We start from the raw sequence: 22,268 nt of genomic DNA, 5'->3' as shown, positions 1-22,268 counted from the left end.
CTCTGGTGACACTACTTCCTTTGCTCGCTTCTCAAGTGGTACCAGTGGTTTAGGGTATCTGGATGCTAAAAGTTTGCAAAAGCAAGATGGCAGTAAGTCACTGCTGAAAAATCTTTCAATCAGTCCTGGAACGTCTGCCAGCAAGGAGGGAACCTGCATAAACCAGGAGAGCGAGTTTCTCTAGGTCTTACACACATTGCGCTTCATCTTGAACACTTGCTGGCTTTCCTCTGCAAAAACGCATGGCTGTGTTTCTGCGCTTAAACACAGAGCTTTAATATAGGAGAAGAGAATTGTTAAATTCATTCTAAGTTAAAGTTTAATGAAACATTTGCTACACAGCTGACAACTTCCATAACTTACTACATGGTTACTGAGATGACAGCGTAATAAAAAATGTAAACTGTCCTCAGCTTCTTGAGTTCACAGTTCTGCTACTAGGAAAAAAAAAAAAGGAAGTCCAATAAATCATAAGCACTTAAATGTAATAAAGCTTACGGAAATGTCAGATTGACAAATGCCACACGATAGTGCTAAAATGAAGAATGGCAATAAGAAATCTCCTAACGCCACAGAGTACATCTTAGAGATGAAATTTCATTCACGCGTTTGTTGTTTTGCACTTTGGGGGTGTGTTTGAGCTGTTTTTTTGTGTTTTTTTTTTATAAATGCAATTTCACCCTTGAAAAGTTTCTTGGGAAACACAGCACACCTTCTAATTGGATTTCAGCTGGATGAAATCCCTCAGCTGAGGTAACCTGTGCAGCACGTTATCTTCCCAAGCACTTTGCCTTTTCTGGTACTGGGCATCCATATTCTTGAGAGAGGACATAAGAAGAATCTGAAGAAAAATTAGCTACATTTCGTAAGTGAGAACTCAATCTGGGGATAAAAGGAACTGGAACTCCCTCTCATTTCCTCAACGGCAGCTGCAGGTTCTCTTCCCCAGTCAGGCACGTGCCCACTGAGCTCCCCACAGAGCCTGGCACAGCTCCCCAGGGCTGAGCTCCATCCCAGCTCGCAGGCAGAGCAGCAGGCAGAGCTCTGCCCTTCCACACTCAGGCTGGGAAATCCACCATGGATTTAGACGCTGAACACTGTAGATACCGCAGCACATGACAGCTTAGGGGCTGACTGCAGCTTATTATTTCTCTCTTCTCCTCAGCAAATCTCAAGAAAGATAGTGTTAGAGCAACTACAGAAACGATCCAACTCGGAACTGCCTCACTGCTCTCTATCTGCAAGCAAAACAGCATCAGTGTCAAGCAAACAGATTTAACATTAACAGTAATTGACATCTGGGATGATGAGTTTTTTGTAATAGTTTGTGGCAGGTAACAAAATATTTTGCATTACACAGATGACCAATGTATGCAAACAGAACAATTCCATCTGCAGGCATCAAAGAAAACAAGAAGCAGTTGGTTCAGCACTCCTCCTCCTGTATTCTCCCTTCACCAAATGCTTTGGGAGGGGAAAAAAAGAAAAAAAAAAAAGAATTTCAGAAGCCAAAAAGAGAAGTAATATCTGTTTCCACTTGAACCACGTTATTTCTTTCATCACAGGGTATTTTAGACTCAGCAGTGAGACCAGCTATTGCCATGGTGTAGCTGTGATGGACTACCAGCATAAAGGGACGGTGCGCAGGCAAGCTGTAAGAGCTGCTCATTTTATCAGCTTGCAGGAGCACTTCAAACTGCACGCTTACCACCAGCTCTGACAGAGGACCTTCTCCTAGAATCACAATCAAACACCAAAGCTAAAAACCCACTTCTTGACCTAGGTCACTGCAGGTAGATATCTATCTTCATAAGCAGCTCAGCTCACCTACATCCATCAGGCTGCAGAGAACTACCCCCCTTGGATGCCACTCTGCCTGCCAGTCAGCGTACAAGGCTGGTTCCCCCCCCCCACACACAGATCCATCAGACCTCCCAGGAAACTTCACTGCTCACTGGAGAAAAAAAAATCACTCTTCAGACAAAAGAAGTAAAGCCAGAAAGCTCGAATGATGCTTTGCTGCATTAACATAGGTTAAGCTGTACCAAAATGAGGCACTAAGATCTGGGTGGTTCCCAAGCAGATAACTGGCTTATTTTTAATAGCATGGTGTGTCTGACTCACACACATAAAAAAGGGAATTGTTTTCATAATAGATCACGTTTGATGCGTCTAAGGAACTTTGGTTAAATATTCGTCTCTGATGATATTAGCAGTCTTCCAAACTCACTTCCCCACATGAGTTGTGGCAGTAGAGGCACCTGAGCTCCAACTACAGATTATAAAGCAGAGATGATTCTTGTGATACCGAAGTGAGATTCTGCCCAACACTAACTGTAAGTTCGCACTACCCTCATAAAGAACTCACCTCAGCTGTCAGACCGATCGCACAGACAGCGCTGCCCTTTGCTCACAGTGCTACATTTTCATAGAGCCATGACACACTAACTTGGAATTACCAACTTTTTTCAATCAGACGTACCAGTTTGGCTAGATTGTTGGTAAACCACATACGGCACGACATGCCAGAGCCTTCACACAGAATCTACCTAGACGCTGCATTTCCCAAAGCCAGCAAAATCCAGCTGACAAGCACACATATGCCACCACCAAGTTCTTGCACGTCTTCCAGTTAGCAGCAGCAAGCAAAAAAACGATTACATTTTCAAAGGAATTTACTGAGTTAACATTTCACATAATGAAAGGTAACTCAGTGCTCTGAAAGAACTGCACGTAGTTCTAACAGGATTCTTCCCATCTCTGCAGCAAGGATGCAGAAATAACGCATTCACTGATCACAACGTGAGATTTCTGAGAGTCCCTACGTAGCCACTGTGTTAGTATTATTAATGGAAAAGTGTTAATTCTGGACTGAGAACGTTTTAAGCCAGCACAGATGAGAACAGCACACTCAGCACGTCTGCCGTATGGTTCTTTCTTACCTAAGCTACTGAAACCTCCTTTCTTCCTGGTTACCAGGTTTGCTGCGCTGCTTTTAAAGCACTTTGATGAATCATTTTCTAACATATGAGCAACACCAAAGGCAGAAAACCTGAGCATAAACCCTATTCCTTCTTTCTAACCCCCCTCCATTTATAACAGAATAGTGATACAGAAGGTCAGAAGCATTAAACCACTCTCGACATTGCCAATACCATCTCTATATTTTCATCTCCCCCTCGTAAGAAAGGAGCGAGAAGGACTTCACTGTGTGACCAGCAAAACAAAGCCTCAAGCACGGAGCACCACTTCCACAGACAGGGAAGCAGCACTATTACAGTTAAGAGAAATTGGGCAATTTGCTGCTTTAGTGTTTCTGTAACTATGAAAAACACAAAATATTTAGATTCAACTCCACATGCATCATCTCCATCTGCTGCAGCTGACATGCTCACAAGCACGAGCTGGAATTAAAAATAAATGCTTCAAAGCCCTCCTTGGGAAAATAAGAGACTCTATTCACCTTTCCAATTACAGAAAAAAGGCTTGAATGATAATGTTAAACTAAACCTGGGCAGGAAGGTCTTGCAGCTGTCTGCAGAAAGGGCAACGTGGTGATGTTTTGACTACGTCTTTAGACAGCCAGCAAGACAGAGACTGTAGTCTCAATTAGAACACTTCTCAGAATCCCTTTTAAAAACAACCTTACCTAGATTCAGTTTCATATCCTTTCCCCAGCTACTCCTATGTAAAAGCCTCCTGTTATTTTAACTAGGGCTTCCAAAGTGAGCACAGCTTCACGGCCACCCTTCGCTGCAAGCTCACAGATCAGTGTGGTCCTCTGACCAAAGCATTACAGCAAACAGAACCATTCCAGCGCTTGTTAATAACAACACCCTTCAGCTGCTCTCTGTCAGCTACACTTTAAACCCACTGCCCATGCTCAGCGCTTGGAAGCAATAAGCATCCAGATGGAAGTGTCCAGGTAAGATAGAGAAGGTGTGATGGCAGGAACCCTTCTACGCCACACCGCCACAAACCTCTCCCTCCCTACAGTTATGGAACTACAGGGCAAACAAAGGCATTAAGTATCAAAGCATTTGGGACCCAGCTAACTTAAAGGCTACAGCTCACCTACCTGAGGACCATCCTTCAGCGCAGCAGTGAGGGCAGCGGCCGGGTTTCCCCACAGCCTCTGCCATTAGCGGAGGCCACAGGTAGTGTGTCCTGTCATATTTCATGCTAGGGCAATTAGCTGATGGAACTGCTTCCTTCTGGTGGTAGGCCTGCGAATGGACTGAGGAACAGGCCCCACTGGGTTCTTGACGTGCCCAGGTCTCCCCATATTGCTGACAGCTTGCCCGAGCTGTTATGGGGTCTGTTAGGGCACAGAAGAGGTAGTGAAGGTAGAAGGTCAAAACTTCACCCAATAAGGACCACATTAAGAAGGGTATGGACTATAACCTCACTTTCTATATGTAAGTACAAAAAAAACACAGGCACATAACAAGCTCAAGTGCACAGAGCAACAAAACTGCATGTGCATTTCATGACTGAGGAAAGACTGATTTTCCAGACTGACACAGGACAGAGGAACTTCCTTAGATAGGCAAGTAAACGAGAAGGCTGCATTTGGATCACACCTCATTGAAAAGCAACAGAAAACTAACAAGCTGATCTAAAGCACCCACTACTTGAATCTCCTGCATGCTGCCAAGGGATGAAAAGACTGAGCAGAAACAGATCGACCGAATCACCTTATCTACATTCAACTAGTTGATTGTAAAAATCAGAAGTGATTACGGTTGATTGGAGATGATGAAAGTATTTAGAAAGTGGGACACAATCCTCCCCCATAGCAATATCGAGCAACAGCAAGCATTCAAAACGTCATCATAATTATGTGAAATACAGATCATCATCATCTAGCCCAGGAATCGTATTGTTTTCTTCCCAGTGCAGCCCTTCTATTGTTTTTGTCTCCTTCTGTCACTGCCTGGTGCAGCGAGCAACGATGTACATCTGATAACTGGCAAACTGCTGCCCTTCCTCACATCAAGTCTGAATTCTGCCAATGCCAACCCTCTGACATTAGCTCCCTTCTCTCCTTAGCCTAGGACAGCTCCAATACATACACTTCAGAAGGGAACTCAGTGCTCTGTTTGTGCCTCTAAAGAACGCAGAGCTCCTCTTTTATCTGCGCTGAACAATTCCTGTGCTGTCTCCCCTTCTCTCCCTTTAATGCAATTTCAGTTCTCTAGAACATCAAGGAACACACAGGAGATACACATTATGGCTTTGAGACTTTTCTTCCCCTAATTTTTATTCAAAAGACTTTCCAGAAGCTCTTATTTATGACTTTTTTGTTGTTGTTGTTGACCACGTTTAGAAAAATCACATCCCAGACAGAAAGGGTGACAGCTGGTACCGTGACGTAGCCAGGTTAAAGAAATAACAAGTGAATAAATAATGGAAGAGCTGAATAAAGGAAAAAGTTATTTTCAAACAAATCAAGTTACCAGCCGGGCAGATCAAATAACCTGACTGTGCGGACTGCAGTCCGACGGCATTACTACACCTGGAGCAACCTGCGGGGCCACAAAGCACAGAACCGAGCTTCTGCTGAATAACTCTCCCTAGTGAGATAAATGTCACCGCTTCTGGCACAAGCAAACTGCAGATCTCACTATGAAACAGATCTGCAGTTCACTAATAAGGCTGTACCTAGTTGTGTCTTTAAACAAATGCTTCTGTAACAGTTTTCCAAATCCCAAGTGATCAGACAAACCACAGTATTGTACAGAAATGGATTTTCACACTGCAGGTAGCAGCAATCAAGCAACAAGGAATTTAATAGGGGCATGTGCTGAATTACCTCTGTATAGACCTTGAGACACCACACTGAAACACATGCAGTAACCACAGTGTGATCCTCCAGATACAGAAGCACAGCAAGGAGCCCACTTTCACCTGAGCCTTAAGTGCCAAGAGAGAAACCAGCACAAAAACCTCTGAATAGAACCCTAATAAATGCTGAAAAGGACCTTTTAGAAAGAGCGTTAGTTGTTAGTATTCAAAAGTTAGGAACAGCATACAGCTTAAAGCACTCTTCCTAACTAGGCTGAAAAACAAACAGAGCCAATTAACTCTCCTAAGAGAAACTGATTTGGTGACCTGCTCTTGCTCCAGTGTTTACATGCAAGTGTATTGCAAACAGCGCTGAAATGTACTGCTTCTTCATGAAGGCAGCGCTCTATAGTTGACCCCTGGGCTGATTTCTGCCCACCGTGAGGTTTCCTTAAGGCAAAGAGCAGCGAGGAGCCACAGAAATGCCCTTTCCAAGGGCACTCTATGTCCAAAGTCACAGAGGCCTAGATCAGAGCACAGGGCTCTGGAGTGCCCACTGTCACCTCAGCTGTAAGGCATTCGATCCAGAAGTCCTGAGGCTGCAATTAATGTGATTTGGCTTGGTCAGGTTTTTGATTCGTTGAAGGGAAAGCATCAAGCTGGAAAGAAGGGCTGGGATCAAATAATAATAATAATAATAATAATAAATCAGCGTAAATTATAGAACTGGCGTTGTATGGCACTGCACTCTAAGACCTCCCCCAGCACACACAGCTGTGTGAGAAGGAACCGCTCCCAGGCAGGGCAGCGCCATTCATGAATGAGCTTCAGGAGTAGCAGCGCAGCTCATCCTCGGCGGTCTGAAGCCAGCTCAGCGCTGCACGAGCTGCGGGAGGATTCCGGAGGAGACGCACATTCCTTCTGCCGTTCTGAAAAATGGCCACCCGCAGCTTTCGGAAACTCCCGGTGAGCGGCCGAGCACATGGAGCGCTCCGTTGGGGGACAAGTTGTGGAGACAGCGGTGCCCGCGGCCCGGCCCGGCCCTCCCACCCGCCAGGGCGAGGCTGCTCCCCGCCCGCTCCCAGCGCGTCCCCGGGGGCAGCAGGCGCGCAGGGCCCGGCCCCGCTCAGAGACGGGCTCCGCTCACCTTGGGCGATGGCGATAGACTCGAAGCGGTGCAGCTCCCGCAGCAGGCAGCTCCGCTCGGTGGAGTGCAGGCTGTAGATGAAGTCGCGGGCCCCCTGCGCCGTGTTCAGCGCCTCCATCGGCTCCTTCTTGGGGTGCGTCCCCAGCGCCCGCCCGGGCGGCGCTCCCCGAGCCGGCAGCAGCCCGTCGGCACCGCCCCGCAGCGAGCCCAGGCGGCGGCGGCAGCAGCAGCGCGGCGGGCCCCGCAGCGAGCCCAGGCGGGAGGCGGAGGAGGGCGCGGCGGAGACCCCCGGCCGCCCCAGTAGCAGCGCCGCCCGGCCGAGCCACGCCGACATGGGGCAGGGGAAGGCGCGGCGCTCGGGCCGCCACAAACGCCCGCCGCGGACTCCGGGGCTGCGGGACGGACGCGCCGCTCGGGGCCGGGGAAGCGCCCCAGTCACCGCCCCGCGGCCGCTCCCGCCAGCGGCGGCGGCGCCGCTCCCCGCCCCGCCTCACCCCGCCCAGCGCTCCGCGACGCCTCAGCCGCCCGTCAACCCGCGGCGGCCGCCGGAGCGCGGCTCAGAGGGCGGGCACCCGCGGGGCGGCCCCGCGCACGCGCAGGGCAGCTCCGGGCAGCGGCACGGCCTCCGTCGCCCCCTCAGGGCCGGCGGGTGCTCGGCGGCTCCTTCGGGCCGGAGCGGGTGTGCTGGGGGAGGCGATGGGTCCGAGAGGAGAAGCCGCCGCGCCGCGGGCGGGCAGCTCTGTGAGGGGCAGCTGTGTGAGGGGCAGCTGTGTGAGGGGCAGATGGGGGAGCGGCCGGCGCTGAGCGCCCTCCGAACTCAGGCGCTGTGCTGGGCCGAACTGCCTCAGGAGAGCCCGCACCGGAGGAGAAAAAAGTCGAATATAACACCAAGAACTTTTCTCCCTCGCCTCACCCCCCAGATTCTTGTTTCTGTGCACGTCGCTGAGGTACTAGTTAATCTGTGGGATTTACTCGTGGCAATAGAAGTGTTCTCTGCGCACACTGGTGAGAATAACGAGAGGTTTTCCTTTTATTGCCCGTTCTCCAGGCCCTTACCTCGGGGTATTGCAGTGCGCAGCGTTCCACTAATGCTGTGCCATCAGATGTAGTTGTGTGTGGCCTTTGTGCTTCAACCAGGCAGTGTGATTTTATGTAGGTTTTTTTTAGACACTCTTAGGACAAAAGCAGTTTACTTGAAGGAACTAAGGCATTTGTCAAGCTTTCCTACACAGTTCCATGGTGCCTACCTGGGGTTAATCCAGCTGCTGTTCCAAAGGCGTTATTCAGAAAGTATTAGATTTGTGTCAGTAAGCTGCAAAGAGCATCAATAACTGCAGCCAGCAGGGACTCGCCTATCACTTGCTATATGCAGAACTGATTTAATAACCAGGTAAGGAACATCTGGAGGTGCTCAGAATTTATGGCTGTGTCTCACTGTTCCATCATAGAAGTAACATTTCTGCAGGTGGCAGCCCTGGTAGTTTTTGGCAGGGGTCTGGAGGCTGCTGTTCAGCAGGGAGAATCATGGAATCATTAAGGCTGGAAAAGACCACAAAGACTGATCACCTAGTCCAAACATCAACATATCCCCACTGTGCCTACTGACCCACAGCCCTCAGTGCCACATCTACTCAGTTCTTGCACACCTCCATGGATGGTGACTTTACCACTTCCCAGGGCAGCCTGTGCCAGTGCATCACCACTCTTTCTGAGAAGAAATTTTTCCTAACACCCATCCTGATACATCCTGAACCTCCCCTGGTGTAACTTGAGGCCATTCCCTCTCATCCTATCGCTGTTACCTGGTAGAAGAGGCTGACCCTCACCTCACCCCAACCTCCTTTCAGGCAGTAGCAGACAGTAATGAGGTCTTCCCTGAGCCTCCTCTTCTATGACTGAACAATCCCAGTTCCCTCAGCCACTCCCCATAAGACTTGTGCTCCAGAACCTTCACAGCTTCATTGCCCTTATCTGGACACAATGTCCTTCTCTCTGGACTCAGTGTCCTTCTTGCAGCGAGCGGCCCAACACTGAATGCAGCACATGAGGTACAGCCTCACCAGTGCCAAGCACGGGAGGAAAATCACCTTCCCGCTTCTGCTGGATGCACTATTTTCTATACAAGCCAGGATGCCATTGGCCTTCTTGGCCACCTGGGCACACTGCTGGCTCATGTTCAGCCAGCTGCCAGCTAACATCTCCAGATACTTTTCCTCTGTGCAGCTTTTCAGCCACTCTGCTCCAAGCCTGTAGCAATGTATGTGGTTTTGTGACCAAAGTACAGGACCTGATACTTGTTAAAGCTCATACTGTTGGTCCAGCCTATCTACCTAGGTGCTTTTCTACTCTCATGCAGCTCAGCCTCCCAACTTGGTGTCATCTGCAAACCTGCTAAGAATACACTGAATCCCCTCATCCAGATCATCAATAAAGGCATTAAGCAGGACAGGTCCCAGTAATAATCCCTGGGGAACATCACTAGTGGCTGGTCACTGGACATAACCCCATTCACCACCACTCTCTGGGCCTGCCAGTCCACCCAGTGAAGAGTATACCTGTCCAACACCATTGGCTGCCAGCTTCTCCTGGATAAGTTAAAACTTTAAATGAAAAAGCAAAGTTTTCTCTACCATTCCAGCACTGCAGAGATGATGTGTGGTACGAAGGCGGGGATGTTGCAATAAACAGGCAGCCAACATATTGCATTTGTTCAATATTATAGATGTTTACATAAAGTGTCTGAACTATAGAAAGAGAGAATAATGTGAGAGTAGGACAGGCCATAAAGGCCTGTTATGTGGTGTTATAATTTCCTCCCTGTACAAAAAATAGTGGACATAGGTGGGTATTGCCCTCCGCTTCCAGTTGAATGCATTTTTGCCATGGAGTTAATTGATTCTGTAAGACAAAAATGTTTTCATTTCAGTAAATCACTCATCACATATTACTGATGTAGAGGCACTAAGCCTTTGATAATACTTAGAACAATACTTATTTCTCAGCCCTGCCAAGAAAGACTTGGGGAATTCTAGTGAACAAAAAGCAGGACATGAGCCAGCAATGTGCTCTTGCAGCCTGAAAGGCCAACAGTATCTTGGGCTGCATCGAAAGACGAGTGGCCTGAAGGACAGGGAGGTGATGGTGCCCCTCTGCTCTGCAATCATCTGACCCCATCTGGATTACTGCATCCTGGTCTGGGGCCCCCAGCACAAGAAGGATGTGGAGCTGTTGGAGCTGGTCCCAAGGAGGGCCACAAAGATGATTAGAGGTTTGAAGAACCTCTACTATAAAGAAAGATTGGAGGAGCTGGGCTCGTTTAGCATGGAGAAAGCTCCAGGGAGATCTCATTGCAGCCTTCCTCTATTTGAAGGGAGCTTATCTACAGGAGGAGGACTGACTTTACACAGTCTGACAGTGACAGGACAAGGGGGAATGGCTTTAAGCTAAATGAGGGGAGATTTGACTTAGATTTTAGAAAGAAATTCTTTACTCAGAGAGCAGTGAAGCACTGGCACAGCTGGCCAGCACAGCTGTGGATGCCCCATCTCTGGATGTGCTCAAGGCCAGGTTGGATGGGGCCCTGGGCAGCCTGAGCTGGTGGTGGGCAGCCAGCCCATGGCAGGGATTGGAACCAGATGATCTTTGAGGTACCTTCCAACCCAAACCATTCTTTGATTCTATGCTTAGTTCTCAGGCTTTCTGTTGGAAGAGAGGTATTTTCTGCTACTTCTCAGGGGCAAAATGGCAGCTGGGAATATTTTTCACATCCAGAGAACAGTAACAACAAAGTTTGTAAGAGTGTTCAAAGATGCTCTTCAGGAGGTTTTTAATTAATCAGCTTTTTCCATTAAAATAGACACTTCTATGTAAAAATGCCAAACATGCAATGGGGTTGCCAAAATATCAGAAACTGTCATCCAAAAAAACAAGAAAGAAAACAAACTTTCCAGGTGTCAAACCTTCCATAGTTCACTCTGACATCTTTCTTTGTATGATACATTTTATAACTGATTTTGTATTCACACAACTCTTATTGCACCAGACTACAAAGACAAAACAAGGAAGGAACACCAGTAATTGGGAGAAAAAAAGATTTTGTACCTTTACTTTCAATGTAGCCTTTGCCAGCAGTGCAAGATCTAAAAAATGCAGGAGTTTCTCTTGATTTTCTTCTTTCCTTGCTGGTAGGTTAACTTTCTGTTGGCACGAGTTACTGTGTGAGTAACCAAACTAATAAAGCCGGTTTACACACCAAGTGACAGAATGGGGGGGGCTGGTGGAAATTGTTAAAAATACTGCATGGAAATTTACACAATGTGAAGTCCTACAAGTTAGAACTATGAATACATGGAAGTCAATAGGAAAGCACTAATCATCTTTAAACAGAAAGAAGAAAAATGGCAGTCACTGTATGTAAGCTCATAGAATCAGAATCACAGAATGGCCTGGGTTGAAAAGGACCATAATGTCCATCTGGTTTCAACCCCCTGCTGTGTGCAGGGTCACCAACCACCAGACCAGGCTGCCCAGAGCCACATCCAGCCTGGCCTTGAATGCCTCCAGGGATGGGGCATCCACAGCCTCCTTGGGCAACCTGTTCCAGTGCGTCACCACCCTCTGTGTGAAAAACTTCCTCCTAATATCTAACCTAAACCTCCCCTGTCTCAGTTTAGGACCATTCCCCCTTGTCCCATCACTATCAAGCCTCGTAAAGTTCCTCATAAAGTTCCAGGTACTTTACTGTACCTGTAAATGATATTACGGTTTTTTGGATATAAAAACATGAGCTTATCAAATACAAGATGAGAAGTTACACTTTTTCTGTCTTTAAGAGTAAGTGCTTTTAGAATACTGTATTCAGCTACAGTGTCCTGAGACCAAGATAAATTGAATGTCGCTCAAAAAACACTGGGAGAGTCATTGAAGATTTGGAAAAATACTTTTTACAGTGCTAAAGGTTGATTTATTCAGTTTATCAACTGGAAATTCTTACATTAGTATCAAAATAGCTGGAAAGTGACGCTGTATGAGTTCTCAGCACGCAGTACACTTATGTATAACAGTCATACCCTTCAACATCTTCAAGATGAGACTACTCATAATGAGTGCTTGCAAAGGATTGTCAGTGAAGATAAAAGCCAGAAGAACTTTCTAGAGGTTGTAGAAGGCAGTTTGTTGGTAGAACTGGTTATTTTTCTAAAAGATGGGATCTGCTTTATGTAATAACTGAATGAAGTCTTGGCTTACGTGAGCTTTTTGCACTTCTAACTTAGAACTGCTGACGGTAATTTTTACTGTGAATCCTCCCAGATTTATAATATGTGGATGCCCAGCACTTCTTAAATTGAGTTCTGGAATTTTCCACATTAATAAGCACTTTGGAAATTTTTTCCTCGTTCCTGCAATATTTGTGTTCCACTTGGAAATGAGAAAAGGTCTGTGCATCCTTTGAGCTCAAAACATGGATGTTGTTAATAAACTGGATAAGGTGATGGTGCTGAACTGTTTCAGTTATTAAATTGCATTGAGAGAACTATGAAAGATGAAGAATATGCCAAATGGGAGTAGGGAATATCAAAGAAAAGTGATATTCAGAGCTCATTTGGGCCCACATAGCTATTTTCCAATATGTATTTCTCAGAAAAAGACTGTAGTCTAGAAATACCTTTGGGAATATCCACTGTACAGGGCATCTCTTGCATCAGTGTACAATGGCAACCATCATCAGTAGGCACTTGAACATGCTTTTGTGGAATCACAGAATGGCTTGGGTTGGAAGGGGCCCCAAGGACCATTGAGTTCCAACCCTCCTACCACAGACAGGGCCACCAGCCTCCAGGTCAGATACTAGACCAGGCTGCCCAGGGCCCCATCCAACCTGCTCAGATTTATGGCATTCACTTCAGAGTATATAAAAAAGCTGAGTATGAATTACAGCAACTCTGAGGCTTTTGTGACTTTCTGTCAGGGCCGAGCAGCTCCTGCACAGCTCTTAAGTCAGAGCTGTAAACCACCTTTGTCCAGCACCATCAGCTCACCCTTGATCACTGAGGTAGTATGTTCTGAAGAGGATATCATACCATTATCTTTCTTCTGAAGCTTGGACAAAAGATAAAGCCCTCAAAGCACCGCTGAGCAAGTGAACTAGGGCCTTGGAGGCATTCACCACTTAATAGGGGAAAATGGACGAGGTGACCTGTTACCTCCCTATCGTGTACCCTTATGCTATATAAAGCATTTCCAATAGCGTTAACCATTTTGCCCCTTGATCCTGTTTACTTGTATTGAGCCAGATTAGCTAATGACAGAAGATAAGAATTAAATACTACCTAAAAGGGCAGTGCAAGCTTTCATTCAGTCCATTTACATATTCAGTGAAAGGGGGGAATGAACAGCAGCTTCATTACCAATCACCAGACATTTTCAGGCAGTTTTACATCACAGATTTCTCTGTCTGTCTTGGTTTTACTCTCTCTACTTTCATTCTCTTACTCACTTTCTACTCTCCCTGCTTTCCCCCCATGTTACCTTGTTAACATACTGCACCTGGCTTTTTTCTGTCCAGTGCTTTAAATGGACCTATGCCTGCTTTTTGGAGGCTTTCACCAGCACAGTGTTGCTCCTTGCTGGTCTCCTTTTTTTTCCAGTTTAAGTAATTCTTGCCAAACCTGCTGAAGTCCTCCAGCTCTTAAATTTGACTCTTTCTTCCCTCTCCACCAAGAACTAAAGTTTATTCCTAAGCAACCTGTTTTCCTCCATGCAAATTGTGTGCTCAGCCCTTCTTTCTCTTCAATGTATGTTGGGTTTAGGTTTGGGCCTCTGGAAAGAAAACACCTAGTCCTGAAGATCATCCCCATCCAGATGCCTTCCCCAGGATTTCAGCAGTGGTCAGTCTCTCCTCAGGTAACACTTCATTTCAGGTAACAGTACTCTTTCTCAACAGGAGTGAACACAGGCACGTTCCTCTAAGCCATGTAGTCCACAAAAGGACACACCATGTGGTGGTGTGTTTGCCTTAGAGGAACTGAGCTGTTTTTTCCTTGTTTTACTATGTGAAATTGCTATTTTAGTGTCATGACAGCAAGTGCAGAGGATGTGGACCAAAAGGGAGATTCCTGCAGAAACTGGTACTCCACCTCAGCTCCCTAAAGAAAAAGAATAGTGTCATAACCTCAACAGTATATCTTCAGAAAAAAAAAAAACACTGCAGCATTTTTCCTTTCTACTTCTCTAATTCCTTTCATGTAATACTTTGTTTTTTTCCTTTTTGACTTTCATCTTTGGGATCGCAGTGTATATGACAGAGATTTAACTTTCTTCCCATAGGGATGGATATGTATTTGAAACTCCTCCCCATTTCTTCTTGTTTGTTGGAAGAGCATCCTTTGCTTTTGTCATCACATGGTGTCTCTCAGTAACCATAGCAGACTGAATACTTTATATTGAAGTTCTCTGTACAAGGTTTTCAATCTTCTTTTAGTCACTTTGGCAGTTTGAAGTTCCCTAATTACGTACCGTGGTAGTGTGAAAAACCCTCTATAACTGTAAAATTCCATAGCCTCAACTCATTGTAAACATTCCTTTATAAAAGTCACGTGACACATTAAGTCCTGTGAATATGCTTTGGAAAGTCACCCAATTAATTTCTCACATGCGTGGTTTTGTAAAAGGAAATAAGCAGGTGTGAACTGAATATATATATATATATGTATATATGGGAGATGGAGAGGCCAGCTATATATATTTGGATATATGTATATATCCGAAAAGATCAGAGTTTTATTGTAAAATTATTTGTATACTCATTGACTGGATGCTTCAGAGTCTCCTGAATTAGTGAATATGAGCTCTGTGGGGAAGGGTCACATGCATTCATCCTTTCAAATGAAACCAGCAAATGATCTGGAAAACCATCAGATAATCAGACTAGATCAGAATCCACATTTAGAACTTTCCCAATGAATAGCTGCTGTGCAGATTTAAATGCTGGATTAATTCATTAGAAAAGTAGCAATGAATTTTTAATTACAGTCTCTTTAAAATTCAGAATAGTTACGCTGTTCCAGGGAGATCTTCAGAAGTTCTGTTACATACAAAATGCTCCATTTATTGCAATGAAATTTTTATAGAGGCTGTTTAAATCTATTTAAAATAAAGAGACATAATGATAACAGGTGGAAAGGGAAGAACAGCAGAAACAGGTGGTTCGCAAGATCCTGGTAATGGTTGATGCTAATATTTCATTCACCAGTGAAAGGAAAAGGCTGCAGACAGTTTGTACAGAGATATGGTCATGTAGTCATCTCCCAGGTATGCAAGTGCTGTCAAATGCCAAATCCACCATCACACCAAATGGTGTCTTCAGCACCATTTTATGTTAAGGCGGACTTGGTTTTAATGAAGCCCAGAATTCTCATACAGATGACTACAGTTAAAATTGAACGTTTTAATACCTCTCTCCCTTAGCAGTAAGAAAAAAAACAAATTAACTACCTAAAAATAAGAGTTACGAGGTAGAGAGCTTTTCTTTTTCAAGCTGGCCACTCATAGAAAAGGATTTGCATGTTGTGCATGTGAGTCTGACTCCAGTGCAGAGAAAATGACGATGAATAACTCCAGCAGACTGTTTTAATACTGTATTCACCCTACCATCAAATTGGACCATGAGAGGAGGCATCTAGAGATTGAGGTGAAGAAGTTTCTCTTTACAAAACAAAAACCAAATGCAGGCTGGATCAGTAACTAGCAAAAGTCACTGCCGTGCAATAGCTGAACCAATATCACAACTTGAGCTCCATCCTGGTCAAAATAATGTTCTATCTAAATAGAAACAGCCTTTATTGATGGCACTGGTTGTGTGATGTATTGCAGAGGCTGCTGCTCTATTTCACTGTTATGTAAGGCTCATTGTTCGTTTTCCCTGAGAGCGTTCCTGCTGTTAAAAAGGTAAACCAGGAGCAAGATACAGTTTTCCCTCGGCGCTAACTTCTAAACAGTCCAAAGAAGCTGACATCCAGCTTTCACAAGTAAGGTAGGTCTATTTCCCTTGTTTGGTAACAGCATGTATTCTGAAAATGTTATTATCTGCTTTTTTTTTTTCTTTTTTTTTTTTTTTTTGGTATCTTATGTGATAATTGCAATCATTATTAATATATTTTCTAAATAAACAAGAATTTTGCTTCATTCCCCAAATGTGCATACACCAGCCTTTTACTGGAGGCCCAGATGAGAATATGGCAGATGAAATTCTCCTCCTAAATTTGCAGATTGATGGAGAAAAATGGCACTATTCCTTGTAGCAAAGTATGAGGTTTGGGGAAGTAAATCTTGGATCTGTTCTGTGTGTTCTTTCCACATCCACACTCACCCTTTTCTTCCTACCTTGTCGTTGACAGTGCTGCTATAAAACTACATGCAACGTGCAAAATCTGTCCTCTGCAAGCCCTTCAAGAAAACGCACAGAGCTAAAGAAAAGTCAGAGTAATGTAAGACACAACAAAATGGTTATCGACATTAAATGTGAAAAAATGGGAAAGGAGAATCACGCATCAGGATTGAAGCCAAGGTTTAGTCATAAGCCACTCGTTCTGTGCCTGCCTGTTGCAGGGTTTCTTAAATGCATGCAAAGGTTAAATATTGGTTACAGTCAAAAACATGACTTACGAACTAGAGGGGCAAGAGGCTGTGCGAACAACATCAAAATCAATGCTTCGGGTCTCTGAAATCCAGAGCTTTGTCTGGAAAGATTTAGCATGAATACACAAGTAAATAGTCCTCTGTGCCAAGGGAGAATGCTTCTCACCACTTACACATATCTGTGTAGAAATGGAAGGATATCAATGTGCTATTAAACTGCTTGTATTTCTTTTGAATTTCTCAGCACCTTGATAACTTCTGGAAGAATTTAGTGCTAAATAAAGTGACCCATGTCCTCTCAGACAGGGCAGTAGCGTTGTTCAGGCTGGCTGTATTCCTGCTCACTTTTCTTTATTTTAAAGAAAATATTGGCAGATCAGCCTTTGGTCTGTTTATTAGCAGTGCAGTAGGCCATTACTGTGTTCTTCTTTTTCTTTTTGCTCAGTCTATAGCAAAGGCTCTTTGAATTCGTTATCAAACATGGGTTGAATAAGTCTCCAGAATATACATGTGGGCAAAGCATGTGTTATCCTAAAGGTGCTACATCATCTGAAAAAGTTTTTTGTTGATTTATTACCTGCCACAATTCTTTTCAGGTAGATTTTTCTGTTGAAAGAAATAACAGATGAAGGGGAAAAACAAATTGCCTTTAAGAGGATTTATGCATTACACAGTTGTTTCCATGTGGTAAACAGAGGGTTTGAGCCAAACATGCAGGTGCCTGAAGGTAAGTAGGCTCAGTGGAGCTATGGTGCTTTCATCACACATAATAGCCCATAGCCTTTCTGTTTGTGGCACTACTTAAACTGGAAAACAAACTGCAAGTTTTTATTTCCAGAGTTTTATTTTATTTTTCGTTCATGATGTTTTTTGTTTTTCATCCACTTTCTTTTTATATGCTTGAACAATTGCAAGAGATAATTATGTCTGAACAGAACAACTTTGCGCCCAAGTCCTCAGCACTTAAACCTTCTTGCCCACGGGCAGGACAAATGGAATCTGTCCTGCCTGATGCCTTTACAGCTGTGCATTCCAAGAAGATATCGATCTTGTTTTACTACTGGGTTTCAGCCTTGCCCCAATGATCTCTTTCACTGCCAAGCATGCTAAGTCATCTCTTTCTTGCATTTCAGCTTTGTGCTGCCTCTGTTAGTCCCTGAAGCGCACATTAACTTCAGCAGCAGCAGCAACTGTTACAGTTCTGACTCCGTGCTACCCTTGCTGATTTTCTGTCAGTCACCTTCTTGCGTCTGGGCTGCAGTTCTCTTTCTGTTCTTTATGGTTTATAAAGGGTTTACTGCGCGGGTGGACAAGAAGGCCAATGGCATCCTGGCTTGCTTCAGCAATAGTGCAGCCAGCAGGAGCAAGGAAGTGATCATCCCTGTGTACTCAGCTCTGGTGAGGCTGTACCTCATGAGCTGCATTCAGCATCGGGCCCCTCAATACAAGAAAGACACTGAAGACCTGAAGTATGCCCAGATAAGGGCACTAACCTGTGAAGGGTCTGGAGCACAAGTCTTATGGGGAGTGGCTGAGGGAACTGGGATTGTTCTGTCATAGAAGAGGAGGCTCAGGGGAGACATTATTGCTGTCTACAACTCCCTGAAAGGAGGCTGTGGTGAGGTGGGGGTTGGCCTCTTCTGCCAGGTGACAGTGATAGGATGAGAGGGAATGGCCTCAGGTTGTGCCAAGGAAGATTCAGGTTGAGCATTAGGAGAAATTTATTTTCAGAAAGAATGGTGATGCAGTGGCACAGGCTGCCCTGGGAGGTGTTGGAGTCATTGTCTGTGGAGGTATTCAAGAAACATTTGGATGTTGTACTGAGGAACATGGTTCAGTGGGAAATGTGGGTGATTGATAGGTGGATGAATGGACTGGATGGTCTTGGAGGTCTTTTCCTACCTTGGTGATAGTGTGATTCTATGCTTTGCCTGAACTTCAGATTTCTGTGGACTATAGAGAGACTAGTTCAGATGTAAACATCTAACTTCTTAGAGATCTGTGATGGCATTGACAGGGTAGGTGTCTGAGCTCCTAATACAGGCAAGAGATGCATGAACTTAGCCACCCTCTGTCCATGCAGTTATAAGCATGGACTGTAAAGGCAAGTTCAGGTGACTAGCTGACTTAGATGCTTGATTTCCAGATGTGAAAACTTTAGCAGATGAGTTGTAGTCAAAATTACACTTAAAGAACCAGTACAGTGGCTTTTCCTAAGATTATACTTCACTTGGACTTCATCTGCTTTTCTGCTGCAGTTTCTGGGTAGGATTTTAAACCCAATCAGCTGCACGCTTACCCTCCAGCAGCAAATTAACACACAGGACAGCAGGATGCAGGCTCAGTACACGGGATTTCAGCCAGCCTAGTGACTTGTGCAGAACAAGGGATCCTACCTCTTGTCCTGGGCACACAGCAGAAGATGAATCCCACAGTTCAAACTAATCTCAGCATATTTTATCCTGTTTTTTTTTACACTCTTCACTTTCTAATTTATACAGAACTTGATTTCTGAGACTTTTGTTTCACATATGGCATGTATGCCAGAAAACCAGGGTATGAGATGAAGTTTTTCCAGAATAAGCCATCTGAAGTCTAGTAAAGTACAAGGAGCTGTTTGTTTGTTTGTTTTGTAATTAAGCAGTGTATATCAGACCCCACAAAGCGTAGGTGAAGTTTCAGAACAGGAGAATGTTGGACTCCCAGTGATAGAAACTGGCCTTGGTTTTCTAAAATAGCACAAGTAGCAGTTGTTGCTTCCATGGTTGGGTGATTTTATTGCCAAAAGTGTGGCTGGCCAGTGATCCATGGACATGGATAGAGGATTTGAGGGACAGAATATAAGATGAGCAATTCAAATAACACATCTACAGACTAGAAATAGCTTCAGAGAATCAGCACTGGGGCTTGAAACATACATCCATAAATATTCATAAATAATAGTTTTATCATATTCATGGTAACTAGAAACTTACATAAGAGAGACAAAAAGAAGACTGTTGTGTAAACTTCCGACCTGAATTTTCAAAAACCCCACTTGACTGTCATGGCAACTGTATTAAAACAACCTGTTTTGGCCCGGACTGGAGCTATAATTACTAATGGTAGGAAGACCTTTAAACTGCTTGCACACAGTGCCCGGGTATGCTTAGTGTTGCAGTCCTCATCAGCCAGAAATGATGTTAGGGTGATCCTCTGCACACCTGAAGATCAGATGGTAACTGAGACACTAGGAAAGAAGGGTTTTGTGTACTCTTAATTTGAATGTCTAAGCAGCTTACAGAATAACCTGGTATGACATGTGCCAGCTGTGGCTTTACAACGGTACATGTATTACATACAATCAAAGCATTGATTAAGGTTCCTACAAGAGGTTTGGAGAAACTTGACCAACTTTCCAAACTGTCTTGATAGACAGTCAACGTGTTTATCTCAGCATTTGATCTTAAATACAGATCAGAACTTACTACCACACATACTGTAGTAAGTGTTTGACAAAATCAAGATCAAAGGATTGATTTTAATTACAATAAGGCCCTGCGAGCCAACCTGAAAATATAAAACTCATGAAATTGAAGTCTATGCCCTTTTTTAAGCTCTATTACTCTGCTATTATGCAATAAGAGCATCTTAATGTAAAAGAAAACTTAAGGTCCAAGAAGGCAATGGAGAAAAAAAATAATCAAATATTCACGTGTTCTTTAAGAGAACTGTTTGCAACTGAAGCAGTCAGTCAGGATCATGTAGATATTGGCATGTTCTCATAAAGCACAGCATTATGTATGAAATCCGCTACCAAACTTGTTCTGATTCATGCTTGTGTATGCACAACACCTGTGGGCACGGTGTCTCTTGTTATGGAAGATCAAGCAGAAACCTCTTGGTTTTCTGTGCTGCTCTCAGCAAGCTATCAGGAATCTCTCCATAGCAGATCTAACAACTGGAGAATTACTGCCTGTGTAGCATTCTTCATAATCAAAAAGTGAGCGAATAAACTCACCTCAATGTACAGAAAGACATTGTATGAGGATATAATTACACATAAAGTAGAGAATTAATATCAGATAGGTAAAATTCTGCGGGTAGAATTACAGGAGAATATACATATTCATGAGGAAGTAACACACAGGCATCCATAAGGATTAAATTACTGATGTTTTATTTGCCTTCAGCGGTTCAAAATAGCTGCAGAAGTGTGATTGCTGCAGCTGCTGCACATGTGAGGAGGACTGAATAAGGCTCTGACATAGTGCTTTGTGCCAGAGAAATCTGGCATTGACAACCCTATCAACAGCCCAAGATGGAAACCATTATGAAAAGCTGGTGATAAGAATATGCAGCAACCAAGAATGTACAGGTGAATTTTCCTCTTGCCCTTCTGATAATACATTTATTGAGCACTTGATACTTTCAAAGGGGCAGATCTGTTGCAAGATACCATCAAGCTTCCTTGCAGGTGTGGTGAAAGAGGTGCTGACTCCTTCACTGGTGAAGAACTCAAGACCTTTCTTGTAGGCGCTTTGAGCCTTTCATACCTGCACAACCAAGACTGGTTACATGTAAGGGCCAGGCGCCTTGTGGGTGCTCACTTCTGGCTCAAGTTATCATCGAGCTTTACCACTCATTAGTAATACAACGACCTTCTTTACCCCACATCTCCCCCTCTTCTACAAATAGAATAAGAAGAGCGGTTCGGAACAATTCCGAACAAGTAGCTAAACTAAAATTAACATGCTGAATCAACGATGGGTTCTTTGGAATACGAACAATAGCCCACGTTAACCAATTCCAAATGATTCCAGTTCCTATAAAATCTTGGTGAGGCAGCTGACAAACAAAGTGTGACTTGATGGTGAGTGTCCAAACCGCTGCTAGAAGTGCAGTGATCCCATTATGGCTGGCACTGAGACGGCTGGCTGCGCCCATCGGGCTGGTACCCATCTCAGACCTGTTCCTCTTAATACACAAGCATAGCCTTGGCCCCACGTTATCAATGAACAGGACCCTTCCCATTGATTAGAATTCAGATGTTTTACCATAGCCTGTGTTCTTTCCTTGACAGGAGTTAAAGCATTTTGACCAAAGTGCCTGTAAATTGGGGGGCCTTCTGTTGTCCACTGATTAAGAAAATTAAGAACATAACACGCTTTAGCTGTTCTTTCCTGAGGGGTCGTATCTACACTCCCCTTTTTCTTGTTTTTATGCATAATCTTTAAAGCACCATGTGCTCTTTCAATTGTAGCTTGGCCTGTGGGAGAGTGAGCTGCGCCTGTCATATTGAATACCCCACTGCTGAAAGAAGCAGTGGGCCATGTATGCAGCCTGGTCTGAGGTTAACTGAAAGGCACACTGTAATGCTTCTGCATTCTGATGGTAACAATCATGAGATAAGAGTGCTTGAGCAAACTGATCAGGGACAATAATTCCTGCCAGTCTGCCTGGGCATTATCCTCAGAAATAGGGCCTGGCAGGGAGCAGCGAGAGCGTACATGTTGAGTAAAACAAGGTCCTGAGCCATGGCCCAAGAACCACTTTAAATGTACAAGGAGTGCAAACAATTGCACATTAGTTGTCTCTTTTAGATAAGAATGTTTGAGTCACATCACATTGCCTGCAACATAAGCAGTCTGTTACTATGTTGATGGGTTCAGACCATCCTTTGAACACACGAACCACTGCTGTTAGTTCAACAGCTTGG

General features: G+C 44.5%; 1 protein-coding gene across 1 annotated transcript in view; it reads right to left on the bottom strand.

Moving 5' to 3' along the window:
* Positions 1 to 7,415, bottom strand: part of TMEM65 (transmembrane protein 65) — a 31,267-nt gene extending 23,852 nt beyond the window's left edge. The window contains exon 1 of the mRNA XM_072329212.1: positions 6,935 to 7,415. Coding sequence (XP_072185313.1) covers positions 6,935 to 7,268 — 334 coding nt within the window. The 5' untranslated portion in view covers positions 7,269 to 7,415. The remainder of the gene's footprint in view (positions 1 to 6,934) is intronic.
* Positions 7,416 to 22,268: the final 14,853 nt, after the last annotated feature.

Source organism: Excalfactoria chinensis, chromosome 2, assembly GCF_039878825.1.
Source record: "Excalfactoria chinensis isolate bCotChi1 chromosome 2, bCotChi1.hap2, whole genome shotgun sequence".
NCBI classification, from domain to species: Eukaryota; Metazoa; Chordata; class Aves; order Galliformes; family Phasianidae; genus Excalfactoria; species Excalfactoria chinensis.
The sequence above is the reverse complement of the archived record's forward strand: the minus strand, read 5'-3'. Positions and strand labels throughout refer to the sequence as shown.